This window comes from Oryctolagus cuniculus, chromosome 12 (assembly GCF_964237555.1).
Source record: "Oryctolagus cuniculus chromosome 12, mOryCun1.1, whole genome shotgun sequence".
Lineage (NCBI taxonomy): Eukaryota > Metazoa > Chordata > Mammalia > Lagomorpha > Leporidae > Oryctolagus > Oryctolagus cuniculus.
In genome coordinates, this window is record NC_091443.1 from 9579901 (window position 1) to 9602991 (window position 23091).

General features: G+C 57.3%; 1 protein-coding gene across 1 annotated transcript in view; it reads right to left on the minus strand.

Moving 5' to 3' along the window:
- ADAMTS17 (ADAM metallopeptidase with thrombospondin type 1 motif 17) overlaps positions 1-23091 on the minus strand; it is a 268667-nt gene that overhangs the window by 75351 nt on the left and 170225 nt on the right. Inside the window, exons 11-13 of the mRNA XM_051822951.2 lie at positions 16493-16594; positions 15541-15686; positions 5973-6139 (exon numbers count right to left, since the gene is read on the minus strand). Coding sequence (XP_051678911.2) covers positions 5973-6139; positions 15541-15686; positions 16493-16594 — 415 coding nt within the window. The remainder of the gene's footprint in view (positions 1-5972; positions 6140-15540; positions 15687-16492; positions 16595-23091) is intronic.

Genomic DNA, 23091 nt, shown 5'->3' on the forward strand with positions numbered 1-23091 from the left:
CTCCCACAGTGCTCCAAGCTCTTGTCCTTGGGCCTGGGCTATTCCCTGTCTGCAAACTCCCCCAGCACTTGGCCTTCTAGAAGGCTCCCATCACCCCGTAGCATGTAGCCCAGCACTCTCCTCCCAGGTCCTTGCTGGTATGGGGTGGGACAGACTTAGTAATGAGCACCTTGTACACACAGCCCTCAGCCTTTAGTCTGCTGTCCTGGTCAGCACTTGAGTGACTCGGTCACCCGGCTGGGGAGTCCTTGTCAGGGCAGCTGTGCCATCTCACCCAGTCCCAGGGGCTGTCGCGACTGGGTAGCCTCTGTGGTCCTTAGGCTCACGAGGAGAGCTTATCTCAGAGCACCAGAGGAGTCTCCGGAATTCAGCTCAGTTCTTCCAGGGAGTTGCAGAGGGGAAAAGTCTGATCTGAGGGACACAGGGGAGAGCTTCAGCTCCCCAGGTCAGGGTGCTGGTCCTCTGACGTTTATTCATTCAACAAACATGACTTGCGCCCCTCACTCACCTAAGGCGGTCTGTGGGCACTGCTCAGGAAAGAAAGGTAACAGTATCACATGGGCAAGCACAGGGCAAGCCCTGGATGAGGTGGAATGTGAGAAGTCCTGTGGGCTGAGTCTGATATGAGCCATCAGAGGCACAGGGCATGAGCAGAATGACTCATTTCCTAAGGGCAGGCTGGGGCAGCTGTCCCTCCATTTAGATGGAGTGGCCCACGGAGGCGCCTGGTGGAGAACGGTGGGATGCAGATGGTCACTGAGCCCAGCTTCCAGGGGCTCCTGTGAGAGACCAACGAGTGTTCTTTGGGGTCTGAGGTTTTCTGGGGAGATGCAGAGACACAGCCCCTGGTCTGATCAGACCCGTGTGTGCACTGCGCTCACTCAGCTGCCTCTCATGCCTCACTGTGCGGAAGGGTCCCTCGACTGCGGTGGTTCGGCACTGTGGACTTTAATCCCCACCAGAACAAAATGCTGGCTGAATGCTGGGAGTAAATGGGCTTTGATGACAATAAAATCAGAAGTAACAGTCATCTCTTATGTAGCAGGCAGCATGCTATGCAGTGTCTATGCATTTCAGGTGTGTGCAGTCATCATTCCTTCTTACGGATGAGCACACAGGCTCACAGAACACGCATGGCCGTGCCGAGTCCCTCGGCTGCCAGGGCATGGCTATGCCTCTTCGCTGCAGCCTGGTCTCTTTCCCAGCATCACTACTTATGCTCTGAATCGAGAACTGTTGGGGTTAAAAGTAATGAGCAGCAAAATGGTGTCACAGTGAAAACAAACCACCAGGCTCAAGGAAGCTCCTGGATTCCAAATACGGTCTCTGACATGAGCAGAACTAGGAAATCTGGATGGAAAAGGAGAGGCTGTTTTGAGGGAAGCTGGACCAGCCTGGGTCAGAACCAGCCTGCCGTTTGTCCAGGCTGTGAGCATCAGAGGAGTGGAGACTTTGAGAGCAGAGGGGTCCACTTTGAAAGCACGGGTACTGGCCATGAGCCTAGGCAAGGAGGAACGGTCAACTCCACCTACACTGGACTCGCACCTGTGCACACTGCCTCCAAGGCTCTGGATACCCCAGGGGTCAGCACAGAGTCAGAGGTGGGATGCTTCCTCCGCTCAGCTGGGCCTCTCTCTACATGTCCTCCTTTTCTGAAGACCCTGTCAGGGTCCAGGGCACCCCCCCCCACACACACAAGTGAAGTGTAGCCTTGTTTCCCACGGGGACTGAGGATGACTCTACAAACGTTGCGATGGGTGCTCAGAGCTCTCTAAGAGTCACTGCACATTTCCCCCCTGCTGCCTTGGGTGAGGAACGCATCTCCGGCATGAAGACCCTGATCCACAACACGGGGTGATGGGTTTTCAGCTTCGAGCTCAGTGTCAATGTGTCTCCACTGCAGGTGGTATGGGAGTCCCGATCCTTTTGAGAGTCACACACCCACACACACCAAGGAGAGAAGTGCGCCCAGGCCCCTGCGAGGCTGTGGTGCTGAGGTGAAGCTCCCTGGAGGCTAGCCTGTCTAAGCCTGCCCTGGCTTCCCACCAGCCTGCTGCTTGGCTAGGTAAAGCCACAGGTGGGGCAGGGGAGGTGGGTTCAGTCACTCGAGAGCCACATGGCTGTAAGGGCTGGGTGGATGCTTGGAGGACCGCCTTGGGCCCCACAGCACACAGGAGCCTTCCTGCTTTCTCTGCTCTACAGGACAAAGTCTTACTCAGGCAGAGGCACCATTTAGTTTAGAGGACAAGACAAATGCTCACCCAAACTCTGCTGGGGCCTCTGTGGGAGACACACGGTGAGCAGCTGCTGGGGCCCCTTCCCCGGCCTTACAGCTGGTTCTCAGCAGTCAGGCCTCAGCTGGTTGGACAGGCATGATCACCTGACCCTAGCCGGATCAGAGTCCCTCCATGGGAATCCACACCGGCATTCAGGCACAGAGAGGTGCACCTGCTCACAGCTGACAGATTCCACTCATGTCTCTGCCTTTGCCTGGAATTCAGAAACGCAAAAAGCTCTGACACCTTGCGGTGTTTTCTGGTATTTGTGGCAAGCACATGGGGCAGCCATGCCAGCTGACCCGAGGCTCCAGGGGTCAGAGCCCGCTCTAGGAGGCTGCCCCAGGTCACCGGTGGAGTCCCCTGTGTCTGACCACGGGAGCTTCCCCGGATCCCACTGCGAGTGTCAGTACTCGGCTGTCACACCGGCATCGCCTTTCCAGCACTTTCCAAGATGCTCTGAATACGGAGCCACCGCGAGGATTTGCGCAAGGGATGTAGGCTCCCCTACCCAACTAGGAGGAGACAGCCGGCCTGCAGGGGGCGCTAGCGGTCCGCCTCCTATGCATGTATCATGGAGCTGGGCCCGGGGCAGCATCCCTCTCTGTCCTCATCAGCGCCAGCTCGCTCGGCTAAGAGGGGGTGCCAGACCCTCACCACCACGTCCCGTCCCCTGGGAGGCCCAGGCCTGGGGGATGGGGCTAGTTCTCTCTGCGTCCAGCCCTCAATGGGTCCCCGGCACCTAGGTGGGCTCGTGCCTGCTGCCCTGCGCGGAGCAGGCAGAACTTTCTAGAAGGTCTCTGCCCAGGGGCAGGCAGACGGGGGCTGCGTGTCTGCCCGCGGCTTTTCCACCTGGAAACTCTCCGAGGCGAGGCTGTGTCCTCCCAGGGAGGGCTCTGGACTTGCGGTCCGAGTCCCTCCTCGGAAAATCCACCTCTGCAAGAACTCTTGAAAAAAGAAAAACACCTCGCTTTCCTTCCCCGGGGCGACCCTCGCCAAGGCGCCGAGCAGCGCGCGGCTGCGGCGCGCACAGCCCACAGCCCGGCCACAGGAGTCCCGCCCCCGGAAGCCCGGTCTTCAACATGGGAAAATGCTCCTTGAACAAACGCTGGCTTCCGGTGAGTGTGCAAGGACCAAACGTGGGAGAAATCGCAGCAGTTCCACACCGAGGAGAGCGAGGGGGGCGGGTCCGCTCCCCGTGCAAAGCCTGGACTCAGCCTCTCCTGCAAAGACGAAACGCTAGGGGTCTGCAGGCAGCCCACGGGCGATGCCTAGCACAAAAAATGAAAAAAAAAAAAAAAAGTTTGCATGGACTTCAAAAATTTTTGCACCAAACTCCAGTCATTGTTAAATTCCGGATTTCCATGAACTTTGTGAATCCCTTGTGCTTTGTTGCCTATTAGCTGCCCTTATCCAAAAGGCGTTTTCTCCCCCAGATCAAAAGCAGTGGCATGCTAGTTATGTATTCCTCGGCAAAAACACGCCAAAAAAAAAAAAAAAAAAATCAGGTTGAGAAGCCTCGTTCCCAGCCCCGCGAGCTCCCTCTGGTCGCTCGTCTCGCTGTGAGGCCGCCTGGCTGGAGGACCTGGTCGGGGGAAGTCTCAGCCGGTGAGGATGATAAGGACCCAGAGGGCGCAGCCATCCCGAAGCCGCCGTGAGTAAACCGGGGGCTTAATCTGCTCTTGGAGAAATCTGTGGAAAATCAGGCACTGAAGTGGGATTTGTGCACTGATGAAATGAGGCAGGAGAATTCCACAGTGAGGCAAGCGACCAAGGAAAGAAAAACAGCAGCTCTGTGCGCACGGTGGGCCTGCGGCAGGCGCGGCGGCTCCTCTCCGCCTGACCTCTCCTTGCTCCCGCCGAGTGGGGGCGGCTGAGGCTCCGAAACCAGGCTGCTGCGCTCTCACTCCTGGTCAGGGTCTTTTTTTTTTTTTTTTTGACAGGCAGAGTGGACAGTGAGAGAGAGAGACAGAGAGAAAGGTCTTCCTTTTGTCGTTGGTTCACCCTCCAGTGGCTGCTGCGGCCGGCGCACCGCGCTGATCCGAAGGCAGGAGCCAGGTGCTTCTCCTGGTCTCCCATGGGGTGCAGGGCCCAAGCACTTGGGCCATCCTCCACTGCACTCCCTGGCCACAGCCGAGAGCTGGCCTGGAAGAGGAGCAACCGGGACAGAATCTGGCGCCCCGACCGGGACTAGAACCCGGTGTGCTGGCACCGCAAGGTGGAGGATTAGCCTAGTGAGCCATGGTGCTGGCGCCAGCCCCAGTCAGGGTCTTGATCGGCCCACGGCTGGAAGCCTAGGGGCTCCCCCACGGGGCAGCCTGCAGCTGCGCACCAGACTCCTCCTCCCCTGGCCTGCTGGGAAGGCAGGGCGCGAAGGTGGCGCTGCTCCCGCGTGCTGGAGGCTAAGTGTGCAGCGGCAGCAGCGACGCAACCCCCAAAGGAGGGGAAGACGATACTTGAAACAGAGGCCACAGCTACTCAGGCTGGTGTCATTGCTGTCACAGCGTCCGCGTGGCTTTGCAGGTTGGCTCAGAGCTCTCAGGTCAGGCTGTGGGGTGAAGCTGTGTGTGGGAAGCCACCGTTGCAGCGATGCCTGGGCCCGTCCCGCACAGTGATGCACACTTGAACTTGTCAAAGCACCCGCAGAGGGAAGCCTGCAAGCATCCTCCTCATCACTGGGGAGAAACGAAGACTTGGCCCGGAAGGCCCCTGCTCCGAGGCCGGCTGGGAGCCAGGCCTGCTTGGGCAGCTTCCTCCGGAGCTCCCCTGCTCTGCGCACAAAGTGGTACTTCCTGTCTTCTCCATGTGTTGGGAGCCAGCAGACAGGCAGCTATTTTCTGAGTCTGTATTCCTCCATTATTATCGGGGTCGGCGTCTCTCCTGCCTCTAGTCAGCTCAGACTGGTCCCCTGTCACCTCCCGTCTCCTGCGCAGCGAGATGCTGTGTGCAGAGCTAATGCGTGCCTGACACATGGTGTAAAGGGGGCCATACATCCAGTAACGAAACCCGAAGGCTTGTTTCCTAAAGAGGAGCCGAGGTTTAGGTGGGGAAAAAAGCCACACAGAACTAGGCCCTGGGCTGTCCTCGCTTACAACAGACATCCCAGAGCCTCAGAGACGTGGTCCGCCAGCTGGGGTCCGACCAGTCCCAGAGCAGCCTGGGGGTGCTGCAGTGGGGGCAGGGCCTCTCAGCCTGGGAGGAAGCTCCTGGGAAGTAAATGTGATCTGTGCTTATCAGCGCCTCCCTGCCCAGCAAACTGTTTCCAGGATTTCCCTAAAATCCCAGTCAAGGGGTCGGAGCCAGAAAGGATTGGGAAAAGCATTGCAGGAAGATATCAATGCTAGGAAGCAGGAGAGCAGACACAGCACCCTACGGCTCTGCTCCACCCCCAGAAAGCCTCGCGGTCCCCAAAAGCTTGTCCTGGGTCCCTCAGCACCTGGCAATGAGGGGGGACAGGTCCTGGCGCACCTGCTGTGCTGCAGCTGGAGGAGTGCAGGATGAGCCTGGCCTGCTGCCTGCCTCCTCCGCTGTTCCTGGCCAAGCTCAGAGAGCTGATCGTTCAAGTTCAACCCCACGGCTCAGGGAGCGGCCAGAGCTGACCTGGGGAGAGGGTGCCCTGTGGGCTTCCCTAGGGGCTTTTATGTTCTTGGGAGGAGGGAGGGAGACCACCACATGAGAAGCTCCGTTTGCCTTTACCGTCAACCACCACCGCGGTCAGCAGGCCCTTCTTCCTGCTGCTCAGTCGGTCATGCGCCTGGCACTGCTGGTCCCGGAAGCTGGGCAGACCCTTGGGGCAGGGCAAGTTCTCGCAGACTGCGTGCTCCACACTGGTGCCCGGGCAGTGCGTGCCTCCAGGCCCTGGGCTGGAAGGGAGACGGAGATCTGCGTTAGCCAGATGGAGCTGCAGAGGTGGACAAGGTTTCCCTGGAAAGCCTTCTGCTCTTTCAGACCCCCTCTCGGCCATCCCAGAATGTGCTGCCGGCACCTTCAAGTGAGCCGTCACAGGGTGCATCCGGGAGCATTAAGTCAAGGGTATTGGGAAACGGAAGCAAGCCAGAGCCACAGATCGCGTCTTTCACTTGACCTTGACAATGAAAACCCGAAGGGAGATTTTTGATGTGTGTGTGTGGTCTTTTTTGGGTCTTCTCTGAAATGATTAAAAAAAAACCTTCAAATTTCATGGTATTTGAAAAGGAGAGAGAGAGAGAGAGAGAAGCTCAATCCTAGTCCTCCTTGTGGGTGACAGGGACTCAAATACTTGAGCCATCACCAGTGCCTCTATGGGGCTCCCCCAGGCACTCTGCTGTGGGACCTGGGTTTCCCACGTGTACTGTGCCATGGCTCCCAGGCGTACTGGGAGGTTGCTGAGTTCCAGGGTGATGAATAAGTAGCTCTCGTTTACTTTAGAATGCAATGAATCGGAAGGATCCGTGCACCTGCCGACAGAGCAGAGCCTGTTAGATCCCGGCTATGCAACCCTGACCAGGGCAAGTGTGCAGCCATGCATGGTCAGTGCTGCAGCCTGGAGGCCCAGGCTGGGAGCTTGGCCAGATGTTTCAGCAGCTCTGGAGACCAGCCTGCCCTGAGTGGGGCAGGCAGGCAGATGAGAGGCACTGAGGTGGGGGTCGGGACGCTGGTTGGCAGAGCGCGGCGTGCTCAGCTCCACCACAAGCCCTGGGGTGTCCCTGGGGTGTCCCTGGAGGACCCTGACCTGGCATCCTCAAAGGTTCCCTTTATCTCCACAGTGCAAGCTCATCTTGATGGAGTAAGGTTTTGTTTGTTTATTTTTTTATTTGAGAGGCCCAGTGACCGGGTTAGAGATCTGACCTGCTGGTTCTCTACCCACTGGTCCAGGCTGAAGCCGGGAGACCCGAACTCCCTCTGGGCTTCCCATGTGGACAGCAGGGCCCCAAAGACTTGAGCCATCGTCTGCTGCCTTCCCAGGTGCATTAGCAGGGAGCTGGATCAGAAGCAGAGCATCCAGGAGTAGAACCAGCACTCCAGAGGGGATGCCGGCATTGTAACCAGCGGCTTAACCCACTGCGCCACTACCCCGGCCCCACGTTCTGTTTTCTTCCTCCTGTGCTTTTCCTGGAAGGTCAGTATATGAGAAGACAGCGCAGCAGTTTCCTCAAACCACACCCAGCTCTCGGCGGGAGACACGTCCGACAGAGGAAGCCACTTCATTCCTCTTCCTCTGGCAACTCTCATGTTCAGACGGGAGGGTCACCCCAGGAGCACTGCTTTAGGGGACAGATAAAGGAGCGGGAGGCGGCTTTGGTGTCAGGGAGTGGAGGTTTCTGGCTTCATGAGCCACAACTCAAGCCCTCCACCTTGGCACAGGAGCAGCCAGAGAAAATATGTAAGAGATAGGCACGCTGTGTGCTAATAAAGTTTTACTGACAAAGCCAGGTGGTGAGGCAAATGGGTTTCATGGGTCACAGTTTTCCAGCTCCTGGTCTGCAGAGACGTCCTGGAGAAAACATCCTTAGTGGAGAAGGCTCCCTTCACGTCTCAGCCTCCGACTTCTCTGTCCACACTCGGTACAACAGCTCTGGCCCTGGGATCGGGGAGGCCTGGAGAGATTTTGTACACTGGTGGCCCCACAGAGGGACCCTGAGTCCTGTTCTCCAAGATATAGACCCAGTTAGGAAATGGCTGGTCCTCTATGAGGTTTATGGGCCCCGAGAACCTTGTGCTGTGTGTCCTGTCGAGAACTCCAGGCAGGTGGAGTTCAGAGTAACAACCATGTGGTGTCTTTAGACAGACAGAGAGCCTCACACAGTCTCCCCCTAACCCGGGCCCAGGTGCCAGGTGTGCACAGGGTGAGCAGATTCCCTGCCACAAAGCTGAGTGTGGAAGGAGCAGCCACACAGCCCAGCAGGAGACCTCGCCAAGGCAACCAAGTTCCTTGACTGGGGACTGAGAGGGGACGAAGGTTGCAGCCGATATGGTCGGGCACGGTGCTGTGAACTGAATGCCTGTTCCTCTCTCATCTATACGCTGAGGTCCTAACCCCAGTACCTCGACAGATTCTTCCCAAGCTCTCTCCCGGAGGGGAGGACAGCCTACAGCCGCGGCACCCTGGGCAGACCCAGGCGTGGAGCAGAGAAGCAGAGAGCTCTGCAGAGAGGAGTAGGACCAGGCAGCAGAGGGGCCCTCTCCTTGCCAGTGGGTGAATGTGCAGATCTGAGGCAGGCTGGAAGGGACGGGGGCGCCACTGAGCGGCCATGGTCTCTGCTGTGCCCTATTACAGGGAGATAAAGTCACACAGCGTGCGCAGCAGAGACAGCAGTTCCAGCCCATCCAGGCTCCGTGAGCTCCCATGAGCGAGCAGGGGGAAGCTGCCGGGCTGCTGCTACACGCTTAGGGCAGCCGAGTCCTGGGGTAAGGCCTCGTGTGAAAGGTACCCCAGTAACACACGCAGCCCACGTGTAAGTGGAGCAGCCTGGGATTGTCAGGAAGTACTCACAGGAGTGCTGGGTGGCCGGCACCGTGAGCACACACGTGGGTGTGACTGGGAGAGGAACGACCTGCAGGCCTCAGCTGTGGCCCCTGTCCTCCCGCTGGGACTTGGGGGCGAGCTGCTGCTCTCCTTGCCAGTGCCCGACAGGCAATGCTGCGGGGTGAGCCTAGGGCATCCCGTCCACACGCTCCTTCCCACCCTGCACTTGTAGGGTAAGAGCACCCCCAGGTACACACATTTGAAGGGGTGCCTAATTCTACCGAGAGATGGCGGCTCTGTCCTTCCGTCTTCTGTCACTCCCACCAAGCGTGCAATGAGTCAGGGCAGGAAAGGCTGAGCCCAGGAGCTGGTTCAGAAATGCGGATGGCGGGGCCGGGGCTGTGGCACAGCGGATGAAGCCACCACTCAGGACACCCACGTCCCCCATCAAAGGGCTGCTTTGAGTCATGGCTGCTCCACTTCCAGTCCAGCTTCTTGCTAGTGCACCTGGGAAAGCAGTAAAAGTGGCCCAAGTACTCGGGCCCCTGTACCCACGTGGGAGACCTGGATGGAGCTCCTGGCTCCTGGCTTCAGCTGGCCCAGCCCTGACTGATGTGGCCATTTGGGGAGTGAACCAGCAGATGGAAGATATCTCTCAAATAAATAATATTTTTAAAAGATTTATTTATTTATTTGAAAGGCAGAGTTTCAGAGAGGCAGAGGCAGAGAGAGAGAAGTCTTCTATCTGCTGGTTCACTCCCCAGATGGCCGCAAAGGCTGCAGCCACACTGATCTGAAGCCAGGAGCCAGGAGCTGCTTCTGGGTGGGTGCAGGGGCCCAAGGACTTGGGCCATCTTCCACTGCTTTCCCAGGTCATAGCAGGGAGCTGGATCGGAACTGGAGCAGCCAGGACTCAAACCAGCACCCATATGGGATGCCACCAGCACTGCAGGTGGTGGCTTTACTGGCTATGCCACAGTGCCAGCCCCCTAAGTAATCTTAAAAATAAAAAAAGATGGTCTCCAAGGCTTCAAGGTCAGCTGGTTAAAAAAAAAAAAAAAAAACAAGAAGAAGCAAACAAAAACTAAAACAAACTTCCCAAGGCTGTAAAGACCAAGACCAGCAAGAGCTTGGTCACATTTGGACAGTGACTAACCCAGCTGCAGAAGACGGGAACAGGAGCAGGGACTATTGAGGTGAGAGGATGGGGGAGGGGAGGGCCATCGGAGTGTCCCAAGCCCAGGCCCACACTGCAGTGAGATGCACACGTCCTGTGCCATCGCCAGACAGCGGGCCCAGCGATTTGACGAGAGAGATCGGGAGAAGACGCGGCTCGGGCCAGAGCTTGGCTCCGAGGCCTCACTCAGCTGTGCTTTGCAACATCATTGCATCAGGCCATTCTGTAGGGCAGGCTGCAGCACGCATGCGGCTTCAGCTCCCTACAGCGCTGACTGCACCGCACTGTCAGGAAGCCCTGCACACACGGCGAGGACCTCACTGAAAACTACAAGGAAAGAAAGAGCCCATTGTTTCTGCACGAACCAGGAAGTGGGGCTGCACGGACCAGGAAGTGGGGCTGCATAGACTGCAGGGGCGTACACATTACGGAGCAAATCTACACCGTGCCTGTCACTCAGGGTGCAGAGAGCTGGGTTCTGTGCTAAAGGGGAGGCATCCTGAGAGGGGCTGGTACCCTGGCCTGGGCGCCGCAGCCTTGCTGCCGATGGGCTCCCCTGGGCTGTCTTAGTGGCGGCAGACGGCAGCAGGGAAGGAGGCCCACCTGGTGAGCCACCTGCTGGGCCCAGTCACTTCCAGGCACTCTGGTGTCTCAGAGCATGGTGTGGGGGAGACACAGGGGTGTTTCAGAGCCTGGGGATTGCAGAGGTGGCCTCTCCTGGGCAAGCATGCATCGGGGCGCCTGGTCTGCAGCGTGGCTGCTCTGCTGCGGCCGGAGGAGCGGCCGGGCCGAGAAGGGCGGCCCATCCCAGGCCTTTAGTGGGGAGAACAGGCTGAAAGCAAGGGAGCAAGGAGACAGCCGTACCAGCAACCATCCTCATTCCTGCTACGTCCAGAACAGGTGCCGAGGGAGGGGTGTCACGGACAGGGCCTCTCACATAGGACACTCACGGAGACCTGGAGGGGCAGAGGCATGGCCCGGGAGTGACGGCAGCCTGTGAAGGGCCCGAGGCTGCAATGTGCAAACAGCAGGACTGAAGAGGAGGCACCCAGCCTACAGGGGCGCCCCTTCCCCCCCACACCGAGGTGCACCCAAAACCTGTGAATGCAGCCTCCCTTGGAAAAGGGGTCGTGGCAGGTGTGAGGAGATGAGAACCATCCTGGATTATGTTTCTATATGCAACACCAAGTGTCCTTCTAGAAGACACACAGAGCAGAGACCACGTGAAGATGGAGGGAGAGATGGTCATGCATCTTCAAGCCATTGCCAGCCAAGCACAGCCAAAAACACCAGCGGTCAGGAGAGAGGGGTGGGATGGATTCTTGTTCAGAGCTTCGGGGAGGAAAAACCCCTGCCGACACCTTGACCTTGGAATCCTGGCTTCTACTTTTTTTTTTTTTTTTAAGATTCATTTACTTTTTTGAAAGGCTGAGTTAGAGAGAGAGAGAGAGAGGAGCAGACAGAGACAGGGACAGAGCTCCTCCATGTGCTGGTTCACTCTCAAAAGACCACAGCAACCAGGGCTGAGCCAGACAGAGCCAGAAACTCCATCAGGGTCTCCCACGTGGGTGGCAGGGTCCCAAGCACGTGGACCATCTTCCATCGCTTTCCCAGGTGGATTAGCAGGGAGCTGGATCAGAAGTAGAGCAGCCGGGACTTGAACCGAGGCCCACATGGGATGTTGGCATTGCAGCATGCAACAACCCTGGCACCAGGACTCCCAGTTTGCAGAGCTGAGCTGCAGACCCGGCCTGTGCGCCCTGGGACAAAGCACTTAACTCCTCCGTGTTTCAGCCCTGTCTGTGCGATGGGGGTGCTGTGTGCAGTGACTCACTCCACAAACACCTGAGGGACCCAGCAGCACATGGGGGCCCTGTGGCATTTGCCTCCTCTCATGGTCAGACAGGAAGGAGGAGGAGGAGGGCCACGGGAGATGGTGCAGGTTGCGAGGCTTAGTGTACAGGCTACAGGGGCTAGGTGGTGTCCTGCGACGGTGGACCTGTGCTGCGAGGGGGATTCTCAAGTAGAGAGAGCCCGGTTTGAAGCATGCGGGAGAGAGCCAAGGGAGGCTGGGGGGCCCGTGCCCTGAGGGCAGGAACTGTATCTGTCTTTGCTGGTCACTATGGTGCACACATATAGTGACAGAGTCTAGAAGGACCAGGGTCAAGTTCATGAAGGTGCAGTGTTACAAGGCGCCCCAGGGGCAGAGGCCAGGAGCTGGCAGGACTGAGGACCCCAGCCTCTCTCTGCTGTTTCTCCCGTCGCCCTTACCCATGGGTGCTGCTGGACGACAGACCGACAGGAAGCCCCATCAGCACCTGAGACCCATGAGCCCGGCTGCTGGAGGGTGGCAGCCCTATTGTCCTCCTCCCCAAGGGAGGGTGGCAGCCCTATTGTCCTGCTCCCCAAGGGAGGGTGGCAGCCCTATTGCCCTCCTCCCCGAGGGAGGGTGGCAGCCCTATTGCCCTGCTCCCCAAGGGAAGGTGGCAGCCCTATTGTCCTGCTCCCCTAGGGAGGGTGGCAGCCCTGTTGTCCTGCTCCCCAAGGGAAGGTGGCAGCCCTATTGTCCTCCTCCCCGAGGGAGGGTGGCAGCCCTATTGCCCTGCTCCCCTGCGGAAAGATGCAAGAAGAGAAACAAGGCAAGATAAAGCTCCCGAAGACCACGGTGGGCCCCGGGTGCATACCCGATCCAGAAGAGGAATTGACGAATTTCACAACAGTGTGATTTCCCAAACAGCCTCCCTGGGACCACTGGCCCCTGATGAACACAGGAAATCCCCGCCAGCTCAGGCCAGGGGCCGTGGGTCAGCGTGGGGCCGTTCATCCCAGAGGGCCCGTGGCAGGCAGGGAGATGGGGCACAGCCAAGGCCAGAAGCCACAGCGCTCAGGAAAGTAGGTGGACGGACACCCTAGCAAAGTCGTCCCCAGAAGCAGGACAGCACTGAGTCCCTTACATGCCATGCCAGGGTGACTGACATGCTGCTAGGACAGCCGCATCCACAGCAGAGAACCTGGGTTTCTGTCCCCGCTCGGCTTCTGATTCCAGCTTCTGGCTGCTGCAGGCCCTGGGAGGCAGCCAAGACTTGTCAGGCAGTGGCATCGCTGCCACTTATGGGGGGGACCTGACAGAATTCCCGGCTCCTGGCCTTGGCCCCAGCCCATCCCCGGCCCTGAGGCTACCTGGGGAGTGAAGCAGGGGATGAGAGCTTGCTCTGCCTCCCAAATAGAGATAAAAATTGTGCTTAATGCATTGCCCAGCACTGACATCTGATTCTCTCAATCAGACAACGTCTGATGCCCTCACCCGCGCACAGCCTAATTGTTGATGCTGTCCACAGTCTGGGAACACAGGATCCTCTGGACATCTAGGGCCTGACCGCCCCGGCTGTGATGCCGACTGGGCGTCACCTGACTCAGGATGACCCACGCTATGTGCCACAAGCTCCCCCCGCAAAGGGGGGGCACCTACGGCAACCACAACCCTTGCAAACTTCAACCTGTCCTCGGCAAGGCCTTCCCCAAAAGCCACCTCCTCTGAGCCGCCAGTCAGTCTGCGCGTCGGCCAGTGGGGCGAGAGGCCCCGCTGCTCTGCCATTACTGCGAGTCCCGGGAGAGGCGCGGATCACGGGCTGCCACGACTTCGCAGGCGTCCCGAGAATGGTGCTGGTTTTCCTGTCAGGCAAGCGCAGTTCTCACTTGTTATCTGCAGTCACACTGGTCTGCCCTGGGCTTCAAGCCCGGATCTCCCCTCTGGGCCACGTCAGCTTCCTCCAGTGGGGGAAACGGAGGCCCAAGGCACAGGAGGAGCTTCCTGAGGTCACAGCACCAATAACCCACAGAGTGGGGTCTCAGTCTCAGCACCACCAGCTCAAACCCCAAGCTCTCTTCTAGTGGTCCCAGCTCCAACACAGTGCAGTATTTTAATTTTATTAATAATTATTACTAATAATTATAGTCATTACACAATCATACACAATTATATGAATCATACTGGCTAATTATAATATTTACTAATTATGTTAATCATCATGCAATTATATAATTATACTTAATAAAATGACTAATAATTATTAATAATAATTGTATATCAATTATGTACCTTAATTTCTCACTGTTTAGCTAACAGGGTCATCTATGCATCTATGCTTCTAATGAAAAGTCAATCCTAACCACTCTAACATCTAGGCACTCTGATGTTTGCTACAGGGAAATTTTTGTGGGTGGAAAGTCCCAACATGTTCCTAAATCTATATATACGAAATATATAAAACTTGTATAACAAATAAAAATTTTTAAAAAGACAATGTATTTATTTGAAAGGCAGAGTGATGGAGAGAGGGAAAGACAGACACACAAACACCACCAGAGAATGAGAGAGAGAGGGAGAGAAAGAGGGAGAGGGGGAGAGAAAGGCGGGGGGAGAAAGAGAGAGAGAAAGAGAGAGATAGATCTTCCATCTGCTGGGTCACTCCCCAGATGGCTGCAATGGTCAGGGCTGGGCCAGGCTGGAGCCAGGACCCAGGAGCTACAGCTGCATCTCCCACATGAGTAGCAGGGGCCCGAGCACTTGGCAGGCCATCTCCAGTTGCTTTCCCAGGCTCATTGGCAGGGAGCTGGATCAGAAGTGGAACAGCTGAGACTCGAACTGATGCTCTGATATGGGATGCCAGCACCGCAGACGGCGGCTTAACCTGCTGGCTACAACGCAGGCCCCAGCACAAACTCTCACAGCACTACCAGGAAAAATGGTGTTCCTGGCTCTGATTAAACCATGGGCCTAAGTTTAACCTGGAGGTCCCCAGCCTCAGCCAGCCACTGGAATCAGGGGGCATGGAGTGGGGAGGGGACAGGAGGCATCCAACTCCTGGCCGCACCCCAGAGCGTGTGCTGTGATTTATCTGGGATGGAGCCGGGGCATTGGAGCTGTTAAACACGAGAGGCGTTCGCTTTGTTATCCATCAACGTGACGTAACTGTGGAAACAGACATTTCTCTGAGTTACGACTTCACAGCTTGCTCACTCTCAAAACTGCCGTGATGCCAGTGACGACACCCAAGACGTAAGAGAGACCATGGAGGGAAATGGCAAGGAGCGGGGAACTCCAAGGCGGGGACGTGTGGCCAGGGAAGGTCCGTGACCGAGCACAGCACCCGCCCTGAGTTTTCCAGGGCAGATGCTCCAAGGTGCTGTCGTAGCCAGCGAAAGAAACCACCTGGGAGAAGAGCCCAAATCCTTTCTCCTGTCAAACAGGTCCAGGGCGACCCAGGAAAACCACGTGGCCGAACACCGGCACCGGAAGCCACAGCACTCCGAGTGGCAAGGCTGCTCCTGGCTCAGCTAACAGCCAAGTTCAAGGCTGGCCTCTCTTTCCTGGGAGTCTGCAGGCTTCCCTGGAGTGAACCTGGATGCCATGGCCGTCTCTGGATGCAGGCTCGGGGTGGGGGTAGGATGACAGTGGCAGCCGCCACAGGGCCCACGGGCTGCAGCTGGTGGAACACACTCCAATGGGGCTGCGTGGCACCTGACGCTCAGCCCCTGTGCCCCAGAGCTGCAACGCACCGCCTTTTCCCGGCACGCCAGTGCTCGGCAGGAGACGCACCTGGCCTTGCCTGGGCACAGACGGAGCCTGGTGGGGGACTTACGGGGGGTTGTCACATTTCCTCTGCCGGAAGCGGGCTCCGGTCCCACACGTTCGGCTGCACATGCTCCAGGCGCCCCAGGGGCTCCAGTCCCCATCCACGTGCTCCGGGATGGGCGTCTTGCTCACACACTCCCCAGCGCGGCACCACTGCGACAGAGCAGAGGGGTGGGAGGGGGGGCTCAGCAGCGCTGCTCGCTCCATTCCCAAATCCCCCCAGCCCCCAGCCCGCAGTTCCCAGAACGTGCACGGAAGCGTGCCTGTGCACTCTGTGACACCCCCTGCGTGGCCTCCAGATCGGGCCCTGAGCTGCCACGTGGAACTGCTCCCTTGGGACTCTCTGTGTTCCCAGCATCGCTCGTGGAGAGACCTGAGCTTCTGCAGAGATTTCGGGGCTGGGCTTGGGGTAAATTGGTTATCCTCGGAGATCTGAGAGAGCCTATCCTGTAACATAGAATTCCCCAAACGTGTAGCACACACCTGAGGTGCAAGATGCGACCCAGTGCTTGCCCACTCACGGCATCCGAGGGAAATGCCACCTCCTCTGCTCTCCCTCCACCCTCACAAGACAACGGAGAGGGCTGTGCGGCTGCTGGCCCCAAACACCTCTGCTCTCACTCCAGCACGCTCCCGACACCCGCCTGGGACTGGGTAACACTTGGCAAATGATCATGGTAGCCTCTGCATAAGGCAGGTGTACTGACAGACACCTCTCACTGGAGGTCCATCACTCGCATGACAAAAGGAGTTCCTCTAACAAAACATTAAACAAACGATTCTTGTATCCTATCAGAAATAAGGGGGGAGGTGGTGTCATCGCCCCCTACCCTGTGCCCAGGGTGGGCTCTGTGGCCTTTCTGCAGGGCACCGAGCTCAGACTGTGTCTAGAGAGAGAGAGGTCCCATGCCCAGGAGACATGGGGCTGCCTGCTGGGGCAGCGGGGGGCCGAGGGTTACCTTGTCTGCCCCGCACTCGGTGCCATCCAGCGGGGGGTCCAGCTTGGTCTTGCAAGACGTGTCTCCTTCCACCAGACACCACAGCCCGGCGCACATCAGGTGCTGTGGGAGAAGGGAAGGGAGTGTGACGGCTGAGAACACCCCCACGTGCACACGGGGCACCGTGACGGGCTGGAAGCGTGGCCCGGCTACCATGTCAGATCTGGGGCTGAAACACGTAGGAAGAGGGGGTCATGAGTGTGCACACCCAACAAGCAAGTGCATCAGTTCAAATGGCTCAATCTGCTTAAAAAAAAAAAAATTCTGTGCACTTTCTCCCGGGAGGCTCATCTCACGGCGCTGAGTTCAGCAGTTCCAGCCTCAGCTATGGACGGCTGAGAAGGAGACAGAGAGAGGCAGGGCTCAGGCAGGGAACATCAGCCCCTGCCCATTGAGAGCCATCAGGCCATCAGCAAGCACGACCCCTGCATTCAATGCAGCGAGGAGCGACCCCACAGCCACATCCTCAGATGCATTCTGGAGCTGAGGCCGCGGCCGGCAGACGGCTCGGCTCTCAGGAGGCCACAGAGGCAGCCGCCTGTTTCTGGCCCAGCAGAGCTGCGTGTGATCTCCTAGTTTCCCACCTGGAGAACTGGGGGACATCCACGACACACGGTTAAAATCATCTACCAGGAGGGGAACGGACATTTAAACACAGACTCCCCACTGCGTCAGGAAGAAATGTGGATGTTGACAAAGTGCTCCATCACCAGCCTGGAGGCAGATGCAGCCCACGGCCTCTCACGGGAGCCGCTGCAGACGGCACAGCCACCCTGAGGGCTGCACGAGGAGCTGGACCTGAAACCCCCATCACGCACCCTCCGTGGGGCCCGGTGGGGTGGCCCCTGCCAGTGGCAGTCACCCCCGCCGCGGTGCCCCTGTGCTGTCTGCTCTTCCTGCCCTCACGGTGCTTCCCAGATAAACTACTTGTACCCAAATCCCTGCTCATGGTCTGCAATGGGAAACAGATGTAGGTAAGTGTCGCTTAAAGACACAGGACACTGCAGGATGCCAAGCCCAGTCCCTCGGAGAGGCCCGAGCTGGAGGGGGCAGACGTGAGCCTGCAGGGTGTGGCCTGGGGAGCCCCTGGTGCGCTCTGGGCAGGGGGGAGGTCAAGGGGCCCCCGCGGTGTGGTCACAGCCCGGTGTGCAGAGGGGGAGCCATGCTCAGTTTCGAAGTCTGCTGTTCCGGCCAAGCGCAAGCATCTGCATAGAAGCCGTGTGCGGCTGTGCCGTCTACAGGGAAGGCGCGAAGAGACGGAAAGGGAAGGAGAGCAGAGCTGGGGGGGGGGGGGGCTTTGTGAAAGAGCCCCTCCCATCCTGAGGACGTCGGGGCCGACCTGTGCAAGAAGCGGACAGCTCGGGCACCGCTCCCGTCGTGCACGGCGGGGCGAGGCGCAGCACGAGACACCTGCTCTGTCCAGTGCCCGAGGCCCTGAACTCCGTGTGTGCGGCTGCGGGAGCTGGCGGGGCAGGGTGCTCGGGGGCCACAGAAAGAGCGGCCGCCTGCGGGGACAGAGCGAGAAGGCGAGTGTGACTGTTTCTTAAGCTTTTAATGGACAGCACTTTCTCGTCAAACTTCTGATCTTCAAGAGAACACACAGGCCGAGATTTCTTAAGCAGAAAACAGAAAGGGCCGACCTGTATGAAAAAGGGCTTCTGCTATCACAAGAAAATCCTAGGAAAATGAGAAGATATTCACAGTATACGGGAGAGATATCCGTAATGCATACAACCCAGACAGTGTGTCCAGAAGCTACTCAATTTCTACCTAAAATTTCCTGCACATCAATTAAGAAAAAGTCCCTGCAGAAGAATGGGCCAAAGACGGCAGGCTTCAGCAAAGCGGACACTAAATAGGCACAGGCAGTAAAAATATGGAAAGGTGCTCAGTTTATTTAGCCAAGGGGCAAAGAGAAACGACAGCCCAGCCCCCACTCAATACCTCCGCAGGGCCCCAGCAGGGCCAGGGTGAACACCGCAGGCACACCGCACGTGTGCAAGGGGGCAGCAGATGGTGACTCCCTCGTGCTCCAGTGCAGGTCACGGCTTGGCCCACCACCCCGGGTGACCTGTGACACAGGAATGGCTGCTGTATGTGTTACTTAGGGAGTCACGATGAGTAAGAATGTCTGTATGTGTTCAGGTACAGCTTTTTGTGCGTGTGACTATCTTTGACCTGAAAAATACTGGTTGAATGCATGGATTCAGAACCTGCACAGCCCACTCCAGGACCCCGCAGTTCCACTCCCACGCACGCATGCACCAAAAACAAAGGTGTGCTTGTGATCACCAGAGACATCGTCTAGAATGTTCACTGGGACTCTGCGTTGGTCCCAAGTTGGAAACGACTCATACACTGTGGTGTGTTTGGAAAATGACAGGATTTCATTCACAGAACGTGTGAAAACAAGGCAGGACGGTAACGCTGGGAGTCAGGACAGGGTTACCTTTGCGCTCAGTTAGGAAAAAGGGAAGAAGGCACTGAGCACCAGAGGAGACTTCAGGACAGCAGCCTGGGGCCCCAGCTCAGCCGCCAGTATTGCTGTGGTGCCCGAGGCATGCCACCGGCTGTGTTACCAATGGAGAACATGGGGTGGACGACACACCCCTAAACTCCAACACCCGAAACCTTCTGAGTGCTGACACAGCGTCACAAGCGGAAGATCCCGCCCCTGACCTTGTGTGACAGGTTGCCATCAAGATCCAGGTGCACTAACAATGTTGCATAAAACTGCCACCAAGCCACGCATGTAAAATGTATGTCAAACACATGTTTAGACTCAGGTTCCACCCACACCTCCAATTTTTAAAAAGTTAATTATTTGGAAATACACACAGAAAGAGCTCCTGTCTGCAGGTTCCTTCTGCAAATGCTGTCCATGGCCAGGGCTGGGCCACGGCCAAAGCTGGAGCTGGGAACACAGTCCAGGTTTCTCCTGTGGGTGCCTGGGATCCAACTGCTGCCTCCCAGGGTCTGAATCAATGGGAAGCAGGAGTCAGGAACCAGAGTTGGGAATCAAACCCAGGCACTCCGAGGTGGGGGTCTTAACCGCTAGGCTAATCTGCCCCCTACCCCACTCATGCACGCCTATTTCACTATGCATGTGCAAATAGCCAACATCTGAAAAACTTTTGGATAGACTTTTGGATAGAGCTACTCAACCTGTATCTACCAAACTGTTGCTCAAGTCACAGACAAAGCTTTTTGAATATACAAATAGGTGAACCCTTTTTTGGGAGAAGTACCAGAGGGTGACCTTCAGCCACTACGAAGTGACTGCAGAGCTCACAGCAAAAGGGCAAGCAGCAAGCACTGATAAGGGTATGACTGGAGATGTTCAATGAGGGACTGAGACCAGAGACCCAGACACGGGGCGACTGGGCAGAAACAGGCCGGAAGGAGGGTGGGAGAGGTGGGAGCAGGGAGAGCCTGGTCTGTATTAACATTGGTTTGTTTATCTTTTCCAGCTGGGAGACGAGCAATCAAAAAGGGGTCTTCAAAGGTTCATGGAATGAAAAATACTACGACAAATGTATGAAAAATACTATGCATGGACTTCACATTTGTGTCACCAATATAATCTTATTTTTAATTCTATTTTCCATGATCCTTTTGAGCTACTCCTATATAACAGATAAATAAAATAACCAATGTATGAGAACATTTAAAGAAGCACTAATGAAAAAGGGAAACTGTGCAGTAGGAATGGAAGGGAAGAGATGAGATACATTTATTTCATCATCCTCCCAAGCTAGGATAGGTAGCTACCCTACAGAGAAGGGTGACTGATGGCTGTACCTTGTGCTTCCAGCCAATGGCAGACGAGAATTCTGTGGGAGGCAGGGCTGCCCTTCCACTACGGAACAGCGAGGTGCTGGCATACAACATAATCCTTACTACTGAGTTCCTGGAAATAAGGGAGTGACCAAGGAAGCCAATACAAAATACCTACATGGGTGTATTTACATGTAACCCAGACCGACCCCAGGTCATGACACAAGGGCTGGGCTCCCCAAGGGCAGGGCTGGGCTCCCCTAAGGGCAGGGCTGGGCTCCCCTAAGGGCAGGGCTGGGTTCCCCAAGGGCAGGGCTGGGCTCCCCCAAGGGCAGGGCTGGGCTCCCCAAGGGCAGGGCTGGGCTCCCCCAAGGGCAGGGCTGGGCTCCCCTAAGGGCAGGGCTGGGCTCCTCAGGGGCAGGGCTGGGCTCCCCCAAGGGCAGGGCTGGGCTCCCCTAAGGGCAGGGCTGGGCTCCCCTAAGGGCAGGGCTGGGTTCCCCAAGGGCAGGGCTGGGCTCCCCCAAGGGCAGGGCTGGACTCCCCAAGGGCAGGGCTGGGCTCCCCCAAGGGCAGGGCTGGGCTCCCCAAGGGCAGGGCTGGGCTCCCCTAAGGGCAGGGCTGGGCTCCCCTAAGGGCAGGGCTGGGCTCCTCAGGGGCAGGGCTGGGCTCCCCCAAGGGCAGGGCTGGGCTCCCCAAGGGCAGGGCTGGACTCCCCTAAGGGAAGGGCTGGGCTCCCCCAGGGCAGGGCTGGGCTCCCCAAGGGCAGGGCTGGGTTCCCCTAAGGGCAGGGCTGGGCTCCCCAAGGGCAGGGCTTGGCTCCCCAAGGGCAGGGCTGGGCTCCCCCAAGGGCAGGGCTGGACTCCTCAAGGGCAGGGCTGGACTCCCCAAGGGCAGGGCTGGGCTCCCCAAGGGAAGGGCTGGGCTCCTCAGGGGCAGGGCTGGGTTCCCCAAGGGCAGGGCTGGGCTCCCCAAGGGCAGGGTTGGGCTCCCCTAAGGGGAGGGCTGGGCTCCCCTAAGGGCAGGGCTGGGCTCCCCAAGGGCAGGGCTGGGCTCCCCTAAGGGGAGGGCTAGGCTCCCCAAGGGCAGGGCTGGGCTCCCCAAGGGCAGCGCTGGGCTCCCCAAGGGCAGGGCTGGGCTCAGAGCTGCAGCTGGGAAGTGGGTCTGGGCGGGCAGTAGGGTCAGAGCTCTACCCCAGACACCATCAGCCCAGGGAATCTCGAAGGTGCCCGCCAGTTCCGGAAAGGCTAGCGACAGCCCCTGACCTTGGGTAAAACAGTAAAAATTCTCCAAAAGGGACGCAACTGCCACCAGGCTCACAGAACTCCATGGTTATGCTCAAAAAATGTAAACTCACAATCCCTCGTGGAAATGCGAGTGACAGTCGGCAGGAGGAACGGACAAAAGGCTCAAACTACCAGGGTGTTCAGACAGCACGCTCATCAGAGTCCACGGGGTCACCTATAAAACGCTCAGACACCAGACAGGAGATCTCGGAGCTCAGCCAGCAGCGAGAACTATCAAACACGGCTGGATAAATATGGAAAGGAAACCAGAAGGAACACATGAAAACGAAATATATAATGGCGGCAACTCCCTGGAATCTGACACCCCAGGACGAGAGGGCTGGTGACTGGAAAACAAGTCGTCAGAAATTACACACACAGCAGCACGGAGCAGAATGGAGGAAGGGAAATATAAAAGGTTGATAGAGTTCTTTTATGATTTATTTTATTTATTTGAAAGGCAGAGTTACACACTGAGAGATGGAGAGACAGGTCTTCCATGCCCCAGGTCACTCCCCAGATGGCCATAACTGCTAAGGCTGTAGCAGCCCAAAGCCAGGAGCCAGGAGGTTCTATCAAATCTCCTATGTGGGTGCAGGGGCCCAAGGACCTGGGCCATCCTCCCCTGCTTTCCCAGGCACACTGGCAGGAAGCTGGATCAGAAGGTGGGCAGTGGGGTCTCGAACCAGTGCCCAAATGCGGTGTTGGTGCTGCAGGTGGCGGCTTAACCCACTACACCACAACACTTGTCCCCGTGGATACAATTCTAAGAATATAACAATACTTCCCTCTCTCCCTCCAAGATCTTTAATAGAAGAGTGTATTTCTGGGCTGGCGCTGTGGTGCTCTGTTTAAGCAGCTGTCTGCAACACAGACATCCCATATAAGTACCAGTTCCAGTCCCAGCTGCCCCACTTCTGATCCAGCTTCCTGCTAATGTGCCTGGGAAAGCAGGAGAGGATGGCCCACGTGCTTGGGCCCCTGCACCCACGTGGGAGACCTGGCTCCCGGCTTCCACCTGGCCTAGCCCCAGCCGCAGAGGCGACTTGGGGAGAAAATCAGCGGATGGAAGATCCCTCTGTTTATATAACGCCAACTTTCAAATAAATAAATAAATCTTAAAAAAATAAAGTATATTTCTTCATAGTAAGAAAACAACACTTGGACAAATTGTCAAATCTTGTTGAATTATAAACATTTCCATATGACGTGCTACCTTCCTACGTATTCAGCTAAGAATGGAAAATCTATGAGTTTATGAAACTGGTACTAGAAGGCCTTCAGAATCCACCTGCAGATATAAAGCGGCACAAAGCATCTGTCTCCCCACGTGGGGCTGCAGCAGAGCAGCCGGCAGTGTCCGAGCGCGGGGTCCTCGTTCCTGCTCCCGTCCCACTGCAGTGTGTAGGTCCGTCCTGGGGCTGCTGTCTGGGTAAACTTGCCCCGAGGCTGCTATCCATGGGGTAGTGCCGGAGACCAGAGAGGACAGACGCTGCACAC